This window comes from Perca fluviatilis, chromosome 24, assembly GCF_010015445.1.
Source record: "Perca fluviatilis chromosome 24, GENO_Pfluv_1.0, whole genome shotgun sequence".
Classification (NCBI taxonomy): Eukaryota; Metazoa; Chordata; class Actinopteri; order Perciformes; family Percidae; genus Perca; species Perca fluviatilis.
Genome location: NC_053135.1, coordinates 2,277,086 through 2,293,755, shown reverse-complemented (window position 1 = coordinate 2,293,755; position 16,670 = coordinate 2,277,086). Strand labels below are relative to the sequence as shown.

At 41.2% G+C, this 16,670-nt stretch overlaps 2 protein-coding genes across 2 annotated transcripts; both read left to right on the top strand.

Moving 5' to 3' along the window:
• Positions 1-637: 637 nt before the first annotated feature.
• On the top strand, positions 638-12,564 carry rpgrb (retinitis pigmentosa GTPase regulator b). The gene is given in 14 exon segments (XM_039793741.1): positions 638-741; positions 2,811-2,936; positions 3,187-3,279; positions 4,530-4,592; positions 4,675-4,833; positions 5,267-5,416; positions 5,990-6,148; positions 6,914-7,069; positions 7,177-7,301; positions 7,430-7,570; positions 8,033-8,219; positions 8,976-9,070; positions 9,152-9,211; positions 10,164-12,564. Coding segments are annotated over 14 exon segments (3,894 nt in total). The 5' UTR covers positions 638-710; the 3' UTR covers positions 12,513-12,564.
• A 68-nt stretch (positions 12,565-12,632) lies between these two features.
• On the top strand, positions 12,633-15,238 carry LOC120554780 (cyclic nucleotide-gated cation channel beta-1-like). The gene is made up of 5 exons (XM_039793807.1): positions 12,633-12,698; positions 13,753-14,037; positions 14,122-14,170; positions 14,309-14,427; positions 14,680-15,238. Exons 1-5 carry the CDS (start codon positions 12,633-12,635, stop codon positions 14,899-14,901), a joined length of 741 nt encoding a protein of 246 aa, XP_039649741.1. The 3' UTR covers positions 14,902-15,238.
• Positions 15,239-16,670: the final 1,432 nt, after the last annotated feature.

Genomic DNA, 16,670 nt, shown 5'->3' with positions numbered 1-16,670 from the left:
GTTTTACTCTGTATAAATGTCAGTGTAGGCCTACTCAGCACTTGTAGTTACTTACTTCAAATGCTGAGATTGCCTGAGAAACACGCAGAAGAAGGGCATCCTGCCCGAAACGTCTGTGTGACAATGAAATGTATTAATTGGAGTGCTGTCCTAAATACCTTTTATATATTATTATCCACATTAAGAAACCAGCACCCAGTCTCCAAAGTCTTCTAAGTTTCAATTGGAGCTGAGTGCGTTAGGTCTTATTTCTTTTAGTTACTCACATATACACACATTAACATAATAGTATAATATTGTAAATGATGTAGTAGGTATAATATTGTATGTGAGTTATTAGGTAAAAGATAGTAATATGATTTAACATATGGTATTGGACATCGATATAGAATAGGATAAAAGGGAATAGAATATCAAATATAAAAAAAAAAAAAAGTGGAGAACAAAATAATTTATTTCTGCTCATCACAAAAAGTAAGAACATTTGCAATGTCCACAAATTTAAAATATAAAAAAATATATATAAATACGTTTCGGTATTCAACATTAAAACTCACGTCCTGTCCCTTTAAGGGTCACGTCGTCAGCGTCGTAACCATTGGTCGTAACCTAGGAGAAGTTTTGTTTACTTCCGGGTTGTCAGAGTCGAAAACAAGAGGGGCACCATCACGCCCACGACGCCGAGCAAAGCGGATTAAAGTCCCGCAGAGATGGCAGGGGAGCCAGAGGACGAGATACCAGGTAAATAACGATACTTATTTTATCATTTTACACATTTTAATTCTTATAACTAGCTAAGTATCTAAAATATTAAGTTAGCATGCTTCAGTTCAGTTTAGCTTCTGCTTTAGCTCGCTGGCTAACGGTAAATAAACCACTTATACCTGCCATTTATATATGTATTATATATGTGTAATACTCATGACTGGGTTTAGTATTGCACGGTATTTGCTATTTATATATTTCGTTCCCCTTTTCTCAGCTTGAAATACTTGAAAAGTTCGTTTTGAGAACGTGCTCTGTAACCATAACAGTCTATGTCTGTAACTAAAAGAATCCATTACAAGTGAACAGGCAACGTATTTATACTGATACATAGCACCATTAAACTTCATCGGGGATTACTGAAATGGTATGTTGAAATATGTAAATCAGGCATTATCTTATTAAATATGCGCTAATTTGCATACATTACCAGAACAGAAAAGGACTGAAATGGAACATTAGATAAAGTCAAGTTCAAAATTGTTTGACATATTAGGGTCAAAAGTTTTTACAGAGGGGATTCTGATACTGTAAAACAGCCTTATCAAATCAATTTCCCATGTTTTTATGAATTGAATGTGCATAAATCAGGCTGTGAATGATATGTGACCAAAGCCCTGTGTAAAAGGTTTCAGACTATAGAGAGGAATGAAAGAGGAACGTTTGGTGTGTGTAAGTGCTGCTGAAGTGGAGATTTCTGGCTCAGAGAGAAGAAAAGCTTTAAAGATATGATTGTAACATTCAGACATGTTGAAGAGACTACAGATGAACAGGGTCAACATGTAACTAGCACATATCATCATGAAACGTCCCTAGTTGTAAGACTTTTTAGTTTTCTGAAATGTGATGTTTAATTATGCAAATTAGGCACTATCTTAAAAACTTTTTTTTGCCTGTAGTGTCTCTATCTATCTATATAGTGTATATTGACATATTACTATGATTATATTAGAAGCTAATGTTTGGTTTGGCTTTATTCATTTAGTCACAACATTATTTACGCACCAATTACATTGTTATTTTAAAGGTACTTGTACTTATGAGTGTTTCCATTTGATGCTGCTTTATATTAAACTTCACATCTTAGAGAGAACTGTTGTGTATTTTTCTGCAGTATATTTATGTGACAGTTGTAGTCAGTGGTGGAAGAAATACTCTGTTACATGTAAAAGTCCTGCATTCAAAATGTTACTCAAGCAACAGAATATACCTAAAGTACAGATATAAATCATCTGAATCTGCAAAATAACTAAAGCTTTAAAATAAATACAGTGAAGAATCATAAAATGGAACTACTCAAGTAAAGTGCAAATTCCTCAAAATTGTACTTGAGTAAATGTAGTTAGATTCCACCACTGGTTATAGTTACTGCTTAGTTTAGGGATTCATATTTCACAAATAAAATATAGATACGATGTTTGACATTATTTAAGATCTTCTACTAGTTTTACTCAAGTCAAAAGTCTCAACACTTCTTCCACTTCTCCAGATATCATCAAAGTTTAAGGACTGATTGGAATATACTCTTTTATTTAAACATTAATCATTTGGGTTTTAGATAATTTGACACAACAGAATAAAGGACATTATACACTAACCAATCAAATCTCAAGCATGACACAATAAGATCGTGGCGGTGCTCCTAGACGGTAAAGATTCTGCCGTTAAGGTGACATACCACCAAGAAATAACAAACCAATACAATAAACATCAAAATAATCATAAATAAAATGCTTCCATGACACCACAGAACCTAAACCAACAGAGACCCTCGGTGGTATTTATCCTAGACAAGCTCATGTCATCGACATTATTATTATCATCATTTTATGGTCATAGTTGTACAGCTTTAGCCTCTAGAATGTAACAAGCTGTTTATCACGGTGAAGCTCAATGTGAAGTTCTCAAATATCTGGTATGTTCTCTTCATATTTATACCTTAAAGTGATCAATTGATAATCAAAATTGTGATGGATTCCTTTTCTATTGGACTCAGTCGTTCATCACTAACCATTTATGTTTGTTTCCTTTTCTTTTTTTGTCAGAATCAGGAGCGGTTTTCACTTTTGGAAAGAGCAAATTTGCCGACAACGCCCCCAGTAAATTCTGGCTTAAAAATGACGTCCCCTTAAAGATAGCCTGTGGGGACGAGCATACCGCCTTAATAACAGGTAGGAGACATGTTTAATTAAGGTGTCTAACTGTATTGAAAGTGTTGTAAACTTTAACAATATTGAACTTGTACTGATTCTGTTTAAAAAATAAGTGGCTTTTCCCTGCAATGAAATGTTATTTTGCTTACCATGAAACAAATACAAATAAAGAAATAGTTTTTTGCACTTTTTCTTACCCAACCCTGTATTGCACTTTAAACTAAATCATTCAGGTCAAGCACTTAGAAATCAACCTTTGCGTCCACAGAAAATGGGAAACTCTTCATGTTTGGTAGCAACAACTGGGGCCAGCTCGGCCTGGGATCCAAACTGACGGTGAACAAGCCTACTTGTGTCAAAGGTTGGTCTTTAAACAGCTCTCTGTTCCCTCGTTTAGCCCCATAAAGAAGGGAGAGTAATGGGTGTAAGTGCTGCCGCTGACAGCTGCCTCCTCACACAGAGACGTGAAGAGGGAGACGCCTCCTATGGCCTACACAGGAAACTATTTCATGGACGGTTTTAAATCCAAAGTTGAGACTTTTTTATGGCTGTAGAAACATGTTTACATAGAGCTGTGCTGTAGGGGAAAGCCAGAGATCTGTTGCCATTCTAATCCCAGTCTGGAGGGTCCATAATCTGGACTAATCTACAGAGACGGAGCGAGACGGAGAGACAATAGGTTGCTAATCAGATTTCTGTTCACTACCGGTAATATAAGACAATAGAAAGCTCAATTCATTCAAACACATTTCCAACAGCGTACTCTTTACAGCCGTTACACTAACATATATATTTGTTCTCATGTTTGTTTGTTTTTATTTTGTTTTATTTAGTTGGTACTTTGTAAAATATTCATGTATATTTAGAGTCGAGAGATGATTAGAAAAAAAGGACCTCACATTTTTTAACTTTAGCATTAAAGTTTATTTCTAACCCTGGCTGGAAATTGCCTGTATTTTGTGAAAATATAACAAAGTATAAATTTAGTCAAGAGAGGATTTGAGAACATTTAAAATTAAGTATTAAAGTTAATTCTTAACCTTGGACATTTTAGTATAATGGACAAAAATACAACAAAACAATCCCAGATGTGGTGTTTTTTGTTGGTACTTTGAAAAATATATCAAAGTATGAATTTAGTCGAGAGACAATTTGAGACAAGGACCTCACATTTTTAAACTTTAGCTTTAAAGATAATTCTTAACCCTGGAAATTGTCGTATAACAGAAAACAATATAACAAAACAATCCCAAATGATTTCAAACTCAAGGCTTTTTCCGGAGCTTTCAGCTGTGTGGTAAGATCTTCATCATGCTGTTTGCTGAGATGTTTTATGCTCCTAGCTTCAAACTGACAAAACACTAACCTTTCCTAACACTGCTGTGATGAGCTGCTGGGCTCACACGTTAACACATCTGTCTCCATGACGATTTAGCAAGCTCCACCCTCTGATGAAGACGACTGAAGGCTAAAAAAAACAACCTGTGTTTGAAACTAAAAATTATTAGTATAAACGTTCAAGCTCGAGACTGTTTCACAAAGTTGTGGTTTTGTAGCAATAAAATGTATATTTGTGCTTTAATAATAATTATTACTTTTGTATATTTTCAGCTCTAAAGTCTGAGAAAGTTGAGTTTGTGGCCTGTGGGAGAAACCACACTCTCATCTCCACAGGTGAGAATCCCACTCTGATGAGTTTTTCACATTTGAAACACGTTTGAATGATTAAAAGTCTGTTTTGTTTCCTCGTCTGTAGCCCAGGGGAAGGTGTTGGCGTCGGGGGGGAACAGCGAGGGCCAGCTGGGGCTCGGGGACTGTGAGGAGAGAACGGCCTTCCAGAGGATCGGCTTCTTCGATTCACGCGGTCCAATCAAAATGCTCGCTGCCGGCTCAAACACCTCCGCCGCTCTCACAGGTCACTCTCGCACATTCTTTTATTATCTTGGTTTGGCTCCAAGCAGCTGGTGAGCTTCTATGCTCATTTTCCACTTAGATTTCAAATTTAAAATTATAGTTTGAACATGTATTTAAATGTGTATTTCCTAAATAAAATGTAACTTTTTTTTTTTACATTTTTAGATTTTGTCAGTTGATTAAAATTTCATTGGAATGTAGATTTTTCAAATTTAAATTGTTTGTTTTTAGATTTCCTCAGAAAATTAGATGTTTTAATTGAAAAACTTTATTTAAATTACATTTTGTATTAATATTTCTTATTTAAAATGTTGCAGTCTTTAGATTTCGTCAGCAAATTTGAGTAAAAATAAAAATGTTCATGGGAATGCACTGCACATAACCCATTTAAAAAGTCAAATCTAAATGAGCTTTTTGTCTGCTGGCCGTCACAGAGAGCGGTCAACTGTTCATGTGGGGCGACAACACGGAGGGTCAGATCGGTTTGGGGAAGGAGAGCCACGCCGCGTCGCCACAGGAAGTCAGCGTGGGCCAACCAATCAGCTGGGTGTCCTGTGGATACTACCACTCTGCCTTAGTCACAGGTGAGCACGGAGAACGCTACGTTACAGCTTCAGACCGCTGTATGAAAGAATGGCCCATTAAAATACTTCCCTCTGAGATATAAAGTATAAAGTAGCAGAAAATTGATTTACTCAAGTAAAGTACAAGTACCTCAGAAGTGTACTTAATTTACTTGAGATAATGATTACTTATAAAATGTGATAATTCTAACAAATACAAATGAATGAAGCAAAGTATATCCACTGATTAGGACCACACGGTGAGGCCAAAGCTCTGGAGAGACTCTAGAAAGTGGGTCTGGATTTAAGAATTTTTTTATTAAACGTCAGGAAAGAACTTTTAAGCTCAACTTTTGGGACTTTTGTTTCTCGTTTTTTCTGCTTCTGCTGGTGCAGGTGAGAACAGAGCGTATGGATTAACCTAATTAAAGCTGAAATATAATTACGTTTGGAAACCAAGACTAAGACAATGTGCTTTTAGTCACCAGCAAAGCCTCAAACTGACCAGCGTCTGTCTCCCTTGTACTAGATGCATTTACAGCATAAGAGGAGACACGGAGTTGTATTGGTTGTGTCCTTCTCTGTGTGTCTCAGTTGACGGCGCTCTGTACACGTTTGGGGAGAGCGACAGCGGGAAGCTGGGCCTGGGCACCGACCAGCTGCCGCGGCACCGAGTCCCGCAGCGCGTGAAGGGCGTCAAGGAGCCGGTGACTCAGGTGGCCTGTGGAGGGGGACACACGGTGGCACTCACAGGTAGGGAATCTGGGGAGCCAAATATGTCTTCAAGAACTACAAACATGGCTAAATGTGCAATCATTATCAAAATGAAGTGCAATACGAGGGGAAGGATGTGTTGTGGGTTCTCTTCTGTTCTTCTGTGTTTGTGAGGAAAGGTAGGGGGGTAGTGTGTGTGGTTATTAGATGTTCACTGAAGCAATGGATGAGATAAGATAATGTATGATTATGTTTCTATGTAGGTTAACTGTATGTTTAGTGTGTGTTTATGCGCGATGTGTCACCATTCGTTTCTCTCGAATGCCCAAGACGAATTTCTCCTATAGGAGACTATAAAGGCTTATCTTATCTTATCTTATCTAAAGTATTATACTCTCTGTACTTATTGGCAAATCAACTCCACCTGGGGTCTGTTTTCTGCGAAGTTTAAAGACATCAGATTATATTTACTGGTAACAAACAGTTAAAGTTTATTAAATATTTTCAAGTCTGTGTTTAATGTACATTTATTAAAATCAATCTAATGTGCATTTAAGTATTTGGAACCCTGCTGACTGCCAGGTTTCTACAATTACAATATAATAATGTATACACTCTTGCAGAGATGCAGCCCTCACAAAACAGGGTTAAAAAGAAGAAACAAAATGTATTCAATAGTTTTACTATTTCACATTTATCTTTTTTATTTTAAAGAAAATGTCAGTAAGATCAGAGGCGATCAGGCATTCTGAATGAAACCTTTCATAGATTACAGGTTTAGTTAATGTGTTTCTTGTCTCTCAGAGGACGACGTGTTCACGTTCGGCCTCGGCCAGTTCGGACAGCTCGGTCACGGGACGTTCGTCTTCCAGTCGCCGCTGCCGCAGCCGGTCCAACACTTCAAGAAGGGACGAGTGCAGCAGGTGGCCTGCGGAGAAAACAACACTGCTGTCATCACAGGTACACACGGCCTGTGCTTAACATTCACACGTTCTCACGGAGCCTCACAAGTTTCACTGGTTTGATTTAACGTATTTAAATGTTGCTGTTGTGTTTTCTATCTGTAGACAGCGGTTTGCTATACACGTTTGGAGACGGCAGACACGGGAAACTGGGCCTGGGAGAAGAGAACTTCACCAACCAGTTCAAACCAACTCTGTGTCCGCGCTTCCTCAAGTACACCGTTCAGGCAGTACGTGTTTGAAATGATGCTGATAGTTGAATGTTGAATAATTAAAATTATGGTTCACAAGTACATACTATATTGAAAGTGCTTTAATGTATATTCCAGTTGAGAGATAAAGACTGTCTTTGTACAAGGCTTAACGCGGCTGCCATTGGAGCAAGCTAATGCGACCATTACCTGCACAATGATACCGTGATGTGGAGCTGCTGGGGGACACGGCCAACTCCTCCGCCCTGCAGAGGAGCATCTCTGCCCGGGTCCGCAGGAGGGAGAGGGTGGGTACGGAGCACGGAGGCTGGGTCCGCCCACAGATAAAAAAATAACTCTCCTAACTAGGGATGTAACAATACACTCAACTCACCATTCAATATGATTTTAAGTTTTTTTTAACAGAATGATCTGGAGACAAAAAAGAAACATATTCCTTTATTTACATAAACTGCAAAACAACAAATGTGTCCTTTTATCAAAAGTGACACTGAAATTGTATTTTATCTAAGATAACACAAATAAAAACAAATCCCACATCCAAATAACTAAATAAATAGAAAAAAGCTCTTAAATAAATGAACTAAGAAGACATAATGACGTCTGAAGTCGAACATTGAAATCTAAAGTAGATTACGGCCTAGGATGTTACCTGCATCGCGATTCTTTAAAAAAATTTAAACTGGTTGTAATTTTTGATTCCTGATGCATCATTACATCCCTGCTCCCAACCTTCCCCCCCCCCCCAGGAGAGATCTCCGGACCAGTTCGGCGCCATGTTCCGCACGCTGCCCACCGTGCTGCCCGGCTGCCTCCACCCGCCGCTGCCCGTCTCCAGCCAGACCTCCCCACCCAGACTGCCTCCGCCCGAGCTGAGCCACAGGAAGCTGCTCAACGGCTCTCACCAACACAGGAAGGCAGGGGCAAAGCACCAGGGTACCTACTTCACCTCCTCTTTCTCCCATTTTCACCAGGATCAGACCAGAGTTTAAAGCAAAAATCCAGTTAAATCTATAAACTGTTACATTTGTCACCTGATCTTTCAGCATAGTTTTGCTTTTGATCTGATCTTACCTCTGTTTTCTCTACTTCCCTCCCAAAATATTTCATAAATGCAAATATCTCTTCAGGAACTCACATTTTATTTTAATCTGATAGTGATAATTAACCGGTTTGAACGAACTGGAAGGACATAAAGGACATAAAGCCTTACTAGTCGAGTCCAATAAAAAGATGTTTTTGTAAAGCACCTTTCACACAGGTTAGTGCCATTTGAAGGGATTTACAGATGATAATGATAAGACAGTACAAATGTAAACGGTAAACCAAAATTGAGTAATTCACACAAAGCAAAATAAATAATTTAATGTAAGATTAAAGAATAAAATGTCATTAGAAATGTAAAGGTGAAATACAAAATGATAATAATAGCATTTCAAATGAAAACCATAAAAGATCAAAATAAATTCCTGTTCATAAAGCATGTGAAGCTTGCTAAAGCAGCTGTTTAACTTCAGATCTTTGCACAGGCTGCCCTCTCCCCAAAACTATTTGATTTGGGAACATTACAAAAAATAAGACCATAAAAAGCATAATTTCTGCAGGATAATAAGGATCAGATTAGTTGTTTTTGTAAAGAGAAAATGGGGCAGAATGAGGAATAACGCGGCGTCCTGTTTTCTACGTCATCAGAGCGGACAGGAGGCGAGGCTGACAGCGCTGTGGAGAGCGTGACGGACAGCGACAGCGTTAAAGGCCTGGGAGAAACCTCCGACTTCCTCAACATGGTGAGAGATCAGAGACTCCATCCTGAATCAGATCACGCTACATGTGTTGCTCATTTCCCTTTTCTTTTCCCCTCCTGACAGACACATGTGATAAAGATGGACCCGGGGGATAAAACTCTCACTCTGGCTCCGGTTCACAAGGTAACTCGCACTCATTTATTAAAGCTACAGCTTTTAATTAACAGCACTCGTTTGGATTCCTATTTTCGCTGTCATTCAACAACTGTTCGCTCAAACACGTCACCCAACTCTTCTTCTCCTCGGCTAGTTTCTCCTTCGTCTGGTTGATATCGGAAGTTGAGAAATATGAATCGGAGCATCCTGGTGGTTAAGATGCACAGAAAGCTCCCTGATTTAAGGAAAATATGCCCAAAAATCATTAATAATAAATTAATAACTCAAAGAAGCATCTCCAAGTCAAATCAGTTGGTTTCTATAGCTAAACGAACGCACACACACAAACAAAAAAAAGCAGGAAGTGGCTTCTTGTATCGCTGATTAAATGTTAAAATCAGCTTCCAAAATAAGTTCAGGTTAAGGGGAGTAATCAGATTACTGACCTGCTGCGTGGATATGCAGATACACAATCCCCAGGTCATTGCATTGCAGAACTCAGTTTCTCCCTAACCTGGCTTCTTGCGTGCATGCAAAGGTTTGAATTTTCATCTCTCGGAACAAAATAGTAAATTCAGATTTTTAACACAGAGTTAACACGGTAGATCTAGTAAATCTGCATGTGAGCTCATCACATCCCTCGTTAATCAATAGAAATCCTCAAAAACAACACATGTAATACACTGAGCTCTACAACAGCAGCTTAAAGTTTTTCATGTAACCCTCTAAATGTCCCATTTGTTGATAAAGAAGCCTTCTCAGTTCTTATTTATTTAACCAGCTCGATGAAAGAAAGAAAGAAAGAAAGAAAGAAAGAAAGAAAGACGAAAAACAAAAAGATTTGGGGAAGAGTTGTGAAACTTAGTTTTTCTATTATACCTTCATACATTTCTGCTTCTGTCTCTTTTGTTTTGTCTCTTTTCCTCTCTAATGCATGCCTCTTTTTCACCCTCTTTTTGCTCTCTGGTGCCGGCGATAGAGGAAGGGTAAGCACGGTAAGACCACTAAAGTACAGAAAGAAAGCCCAATAAAGGAGAGGAAGTCCCGTGAGAGCAAGGCTGCCTCTCCCCGCCGGGCGCTCCCTCCCGAGGGCCTGAGGAGCCACAGCGCTCGCTCTCGGGCCTCTCGGAGCCCACAGAGACACAAAACAACCAACCAGAACAAAGAGAATCTGATCATGGCCATGGAGGAGCTGCAGAGGAAACCTAGTAGAGACAAACCGAGTGTCGGGGACATAAGGAAGGCGGCGTCCAAGCCGCGGCTCAGGCCAGCTCAGGGGAAAAGCCGGCTGATGGAGGTCGGCAGGAAGCTGGAACCAGACTGGAAACAAAGTCCTGACGCCAGGCAGACAGTTTCAGGCGTCGCCTCTGAACCTGCAGGGAAAGTTAAGCCGTCTAAACCTGTCCATGTTCAGAGCAAACCCATCGCCGTGCAGAGTCAGCGTGCAGGAGTTAGTTCGCCAGGTAACCGCACACACTCACCTGCGTCTCAGCTGGCCGATGCTCTGGATGAAGAGAGCTCCAGTAGCTCGCGACCGCTCGCACAGGTTAAACAAAAATCTAAATCTAAAGAGAGCACAGCTTTGTCTAAAAAGTCTAAGAAAGAAAAAAAAGAGGCTCAGTCAAAAATAGAAACACCGAAAAAGCTCGACCTGCTGGCTGGAGCGGCCTCTCTGGCGGCGGGGGCGGTGGTAATGCATGAGGTGGCGTCCAGAAGCTGTTTAAGCTCGCCGTCGCCATCCCCATCCGAGAGCAGCCGCGGCGTCCTGAAAGACGGCACGGCCCAATCACGGAGCCAGGAGTCTGAATCCTACACCGACGATTTCAGCAACAAATCAGCTGTCAGCATCAACATCATACCGGAGAGTCCTGAGGGTGGGACGAGTCAGGGCAAGAAGGAAACGAGTCAGGGCAAGAAGGAAACGAGTCAGAGAAAGAAGGGAACGAGTCAGAGAGAGGAGGAAACGAGTCAGAGAGAGGAGGAAACGAGTCAGGGAGAGGAGGGAACGAGTCAGGGAGAGGAGGGAACGAGTCAGGATATAAGTGAGGAGGAGAGTAAGGACTCTGCAATGGTCAGACAGGAAGAAGCGGATGAAGATGAGGAAGGGCAGAGAACGAGCACTGGAGTCAGTGAGGAGGAAGAGGAGGATGAAGATGAGGAAGGGCAGAGAACGAGCGCAGGAGTCAGCGAGGAGGAAGAGGAGGATGTCAGTCGCAGTATCGAGAAAGTAACAGAAGAAGAAGAAGACGAAGACAGCGACACTCTGCAACCAGAGGATGAGTTGGAAACAGATGTCGAAGAGGAGAGAAGTGCCGAGGAAGAGGAGGAGGAAGAGGAAGCGAGTGGGACGACAGGAAGTGAAAGTGCAGTCGAGACAGAATCAAAAGCGAGCAGAGGAGGCGATGCAGAAGAGGAGGAGGAGGAAAGCGAGGTAGAGGAAGAGTGGAGTCACGAGACAGAGAGCAGAGGAGAGTCTGAAGAGAAGGAGGAAGGTGAGGAAGAAGAAGAGGGGGATGTGGAAGAGGAGGGTGAAAGTGAGTCCTTAAAGAGTGAGGAAGAGACAGAAAAGAGTGAGTCAGAGAGCGAGAGAGAGGGAGGAGAAGAGGAGGAAGAAAGTAGTGGTGCTGAGGAGGAAGAGGAGGAGAGTAGTGAGGAAGAAAAGAGCAAAAAGGAGGAAAGTGAAGATGAGGAGGAAGAAGGAGAAGAGGAGGAAGAAGAGGAAGCAGGGGAGGAGAGTAGTGCGGAAGAAGAAAGTGAAAAGGGTGAAAGTGAAGCAGAGGAGGAAGGAGCAGAGGAGGAAGAGGAGGAGAGTAGTGAGGAAGAAGAGAGCGAAAAGGAGGAAAGTGAACAGGAGGAAGGAGAAGAGGAGGAAGAAGAGGAAGGAGAAGAGGAGGGGAGTGAAAATGAAAAGCAGGAGGAAGAAGAAGAAGAAGAGGAGGAAGAAGAGGAAGGAGAAGCAGAGGAAGAGAGTGTTGAGGAAAAAGAGAGTGAAGAGGAGGAGGAGGGGGAAGAAGAGGAAGGAGAAGCAGAGGAAGAGAGTGTTGAGGAAAAAGAGAGTGAAGAGGAGGAGGAGGGAGAAGAAGAAGAGGGGGAGGAGGGAGAAGAAGAAGAGGAGGAGGAGGGAGAGGTTGATAACAAAGAAGAGGAGGGTGAAGAAGAAGAAGAAGAAGAAGAAGAGGAGGAAGAGGTTGTGAAAAAGCCAGAGTCAGCTGTTGTCCAGAGAGTTGTGTCTGGCAGGAAAGGGAGGTCCGGGGTCAAAGGTCAGGCAGCGGACGAGTCTGAGGAGTTTTGGGACGACGTGTTGCCGCGGTACCTCAATCTGAAATGAGCCAATCATGATTCAGTCTGTGTAGCAGCAGGAAATAAAAAGAGACATCCATCCCCCATTAATCATGATGTAAAGCCTTTAATTAATTCTGTTGATAACAATTAGAAGTTAAGGGTGCTCATGGGGAAGTGCCAGTACTCCATTACTACCATACCAGGCACCGGGGCTAATGGCCCTCCACTTACTGCAGGTTAAACTACAGTTGTGTCTTGAGCCTTACACACATCTTTACGGTAATGTTGTGAACGTTTCTGAGGCTGCAGTAACAACCTGTTTACATGACGTTTAAAGTCCAACACACTCATCACACTGTGCCTTTCTGCTATTCCCTTTTCCTTCGTTCATTTCTCCTGTTAATTCATCTTTTTCTGAGTTGCTTTCTGAGCTGTTTCTCTCATAATGTTTTATTCAGAACTGCTTCTGATAAGATTCGTCTTAAGTTTTTTGCTTTTAAAGGCTTTGTTTACTTCTTTTTGTGGCAGCTTACACTAATAACTATATTTGGGTTGAAGAATAGTTTGGATCCTGATGATGCTTTTCTTCTGACTGGCTGCTTTAATTAAAAGATTATCATTTTAATGTGGAACTGTTCTACCTACTTTATTTCTGTGTTTGTAATAAATATTGTGTTTTATTTTATGTTGTTTTTAAGTATAATTTAAGTATCATCATTGGGTTGGAGGGCGTTATTCAGAAAGGAGCTTACAGGGAATCATTTTGGATATTTTCTCTAACTTTGTACTGTATATTTATTACGTTTTAAATGACCCAGTCCCAAAAACTGAAGAAAATTTTCATTTTGTATGGATCCCTCTGTTTGTTGTGTTTACAGTAGTCGGTAGTTCAGATATAAAACAAGAAAAGCAGATGGTGATTGACTAAGGGACAAATCTTTTCAGCAAATGTCCATAAACTGTTGAGTGTCTGATTGGCCGGTTTCAGGATCAGGTGGGGCTTGTTTTCTTCTTCCAGTCACGTCTTTGTAATCCCTCCTGTAATCCCTTCCCATCATGCCCTGCTGCAGTCTGCAGGAACCCAGTGCTGCTTCATTTCTTTAACACTGACGAATTTCCATTTGTGTAGCTGTGTAGTTGAGTTCTACCAAACCCTCCCAATTTTACCAGTGTTTTTCTTCACTTTTCCTGTCCTATTTTGTGTCGTTTCGTGCCACATTTTCCCTCTTTATTTTAAATTTCTCTAGAAAAAACTCTTCTTCCTTCGTCGGTATGCACGATAGTAGCTTGAGCTTGAATCTGAAGTTCTCGTGTCTTGTTGGAATATACTGATACTTCCATGTCTTAAATTCACTCTTTTTTGTTTACAGGATTTGACAAAAGGATTTGCTCAGACGTGGAGCAAAGGTGAAGAGAAAGAAGAAGGAGAAGAGGAAGACGAAGGAGAGGGAGAGGAAGAGGAGGACAATGTTGACGAAGAAGAGGATAATGATACGTCAGCCGAGACGGAGGGACGGTCCTCGAGTTTGGACGACTGGACAGAGAAGCAGACGGAGGAGACTCTGACCGCTGTAAGTCTACAGAGACCGGTTTAATGTCTGTAATTCCTTCATTCCTTTATTCCTCCTGTTGACACCAACATCTCAACTTTCCAGAAGCCTGAAGAGCTGAAAGAAGAATCTGTCCCCGACGGAGAGCAGAAAGGTGACCGCTGCATGTCTGCAGAAAAGATTCATTTCATTTAACAACGTCTGTAAAACCTGCATCCAGAAAGCATAACTTTCTCCTAACCAGCTGATCATAACGGGGATTTTAAATCAAACAAATGTCTGACATCAACAGCAGCTGCAATCAGCGAGCAGGCTGACACCACAGGTGGAGAAAAGACAGACGATGGCACCAAACCGGCCAATGGGACAGCAGACAGCAACTCCAAAAGCCAATCAGGCTCCAACAAAAAGGTACAAGAGCTTTGTAGAATATAACATATCTCATATAACATATCTCCTTTAGCAAGGTAACGACGACAGACCGGTTATTTCTATACATTTACACTTTTAAGAGCCACTTTTTATTTCAGTCCAAAGAAAAACTACGCTGATGATTTATTCTATTAGTCTTTCTGAAACCACAGACCTTAATATATTATACAGCATGTTACCTGTGTGACATCACGGGGAGGTGATTAAATGAACTCTCTGTCCTCCGATCAGCTGTCTCTCTTCAGGCGGCTGTCCTTCTCCAGGTCCAAGCAGACCAGCGACAGGGACCAAACCCCAGCGCAGGGAGCCATCAGCGGGGACGCAGCCGTCCGGGGAGGGCCTCTCTCCTCCTCCGCTGCTGCTGCTGCTGGGAGCAGCGAGCCAGAGACAAACCGAGGCGGAGCGCCGTCCGGAGCCAGGGGCCCTCGCTCTGGAGCCTGCACCATGCTCTGATCCCAGCGACTAAACCCTCAGGTGGCCTCGGGTATCTAGAAAATTTTATTTAAAGAGCGCTTTAAAGAACAAACCAAAGTTTGTGCCAAAGTGCTTTACAACATCGTTGAGCAAAAGTAAAAATCATGAGACAAAAATAGATTCGGGCTGCAGTTAATGATTTTTGAATGAGTCAAACCGATTATCAAAATAGTTGGCAGTAAAATTGAATAGTTAACAACTAATCAAATAAGCGATTAATCTTTGCAGCTCTAAAGTACATAAATGCATACAATACCAACATACAGTGCTCAGCATAAGTGAATACACCCATGCTAAAGTTGACTAAAAAGAGGAATAAAAAATCATCTTTTGGAAATTGATCTTAATGCCTTAATTAAAACAATGAGGAAAAATCCAACCTTTAAGGACACCAATTTTCTTTGTGAATGAATAATGTATCGTAAATAAATAAATGTTCTTCCTTAAAACACAGGGGGCATAAGTAAGTACACCCCTATGTTAAATTCCCATAGAGGCAGGCAGATGTTTATTTTGAAAGGCCAGTTATTTCATGGATCCAGGATACTATGCATCCTGATAAAGTTCCCTTGGCCGTTGGAATTAAAATATCCCCCCCCCCCCACATCATCACATACCCTTCACCATACCCCCACATCATCACATACCCTTCACCATACCTAGAGATTGGCATGGGGTACTTTCCATGAAATCATCTCTCAATGCAAATCAAACCAGCTATGAGGCTAACTGAAATAAAACCATGCCAGTCTCTAGGTATGGTGAAGGGTATGTGATGATGTGGGGGGGCTATTTTAAGAAAATTGGTGTCCTTAAAGGTTGGATTTTTCTTCATTTTTTTAGTTAAGGCATTAAGGTCAATTTCCAAAAGATGATTTTTTTTATTCCTCTTTTTAGTCAACTTTAGCATGGGTGTATTCACTTATGCTCAGCACTGTATATACACATCCAGTCCCATACAGACATTCATGCATATCAATATCCAATGCAAGTCAGACCAAAGGCCGAGGGAAAGAAGCCCTGTGGAGTTGACATCCATGCTTATGGCTAGCAGTCTTTGTCTTCTCTGCGTTTGCTGGCACACTGCAGCTGATCTTGACTACAGAGGTCTAAAACTCCACAGGGAACCTTTCACTGATGGGTTTAGCTGCGTGCTGCACTGTATCATCCAGCTCCTCTGTGGACCACAGCTTTGTCCTCGGCTTCGGTTGACTTCATGTCCGCCTGATTCACGAAGTGAAGCCACAGCAGACAGCCTTTTTCCATAAACTGTGAAGACTGTGAACTAAAAAAAAACAACAAAAAAAACTTAACATCTCCTAAAAATCTTGTTTTTGTTGCCCTGCAATAGTTTTACTTCTCGGCCTGCGACGGTGACGTGCAGGTTTACTCCAGGCTGTGTCCGTACACCGTGACATCACTGGCCGTGGTTTACGGTTGGAGCAGAGGGCGGTCCCAGCCTGGTGGGAAATTCCTCTTCTTCTATCATCGAATCTATTATTTTTTACAGCAGAAAAATGCGTACAAACCTGCATAGAAACATCTGAAAACCACTCAGCCATTGATTCATGTGTTCAGTAGAGAGATGTACCCAAATGCAAACACATTTTTCAGATCAGATTCTCGATTGGTTGATTAATTGATTAATTGGATCGATTGTTTGGTCTATGAAATATCAGAAAACTCTTCATCACAATTTGCCAGAGCCCAAAGAGGTGTCTTCAAATGTTAGTTTTGTCCCAAAGATA

What these genes read in the sequence shown, in the direction of transcription:
- LOC120554780 (XM_039793807.1), top strand. Translation starts at nt 12,633, where the DNA reads ATGGGGAAGTGCCAGTACTCCATTACTACCATACCAGGCACCGGGGCT. An exon ending in CTAATGGCCCTCCACTTACT is followed by an intron (nt 12,699 to 13,752) that starts GCAGGTTAAACT and finishes GCACGATAGTAG; the next exon opens with CTTGAGCTTGAATCTGAAGT. An exon ending in CGGAGGAGACTCTGACCGCT is followed by an intron (nt 14,038 to 14,121) that starts GTAAGTCTACAG and finishes TCAACTTTCCAG; the next exon opens with AAGCCTGAAGAGCTGAAAGA.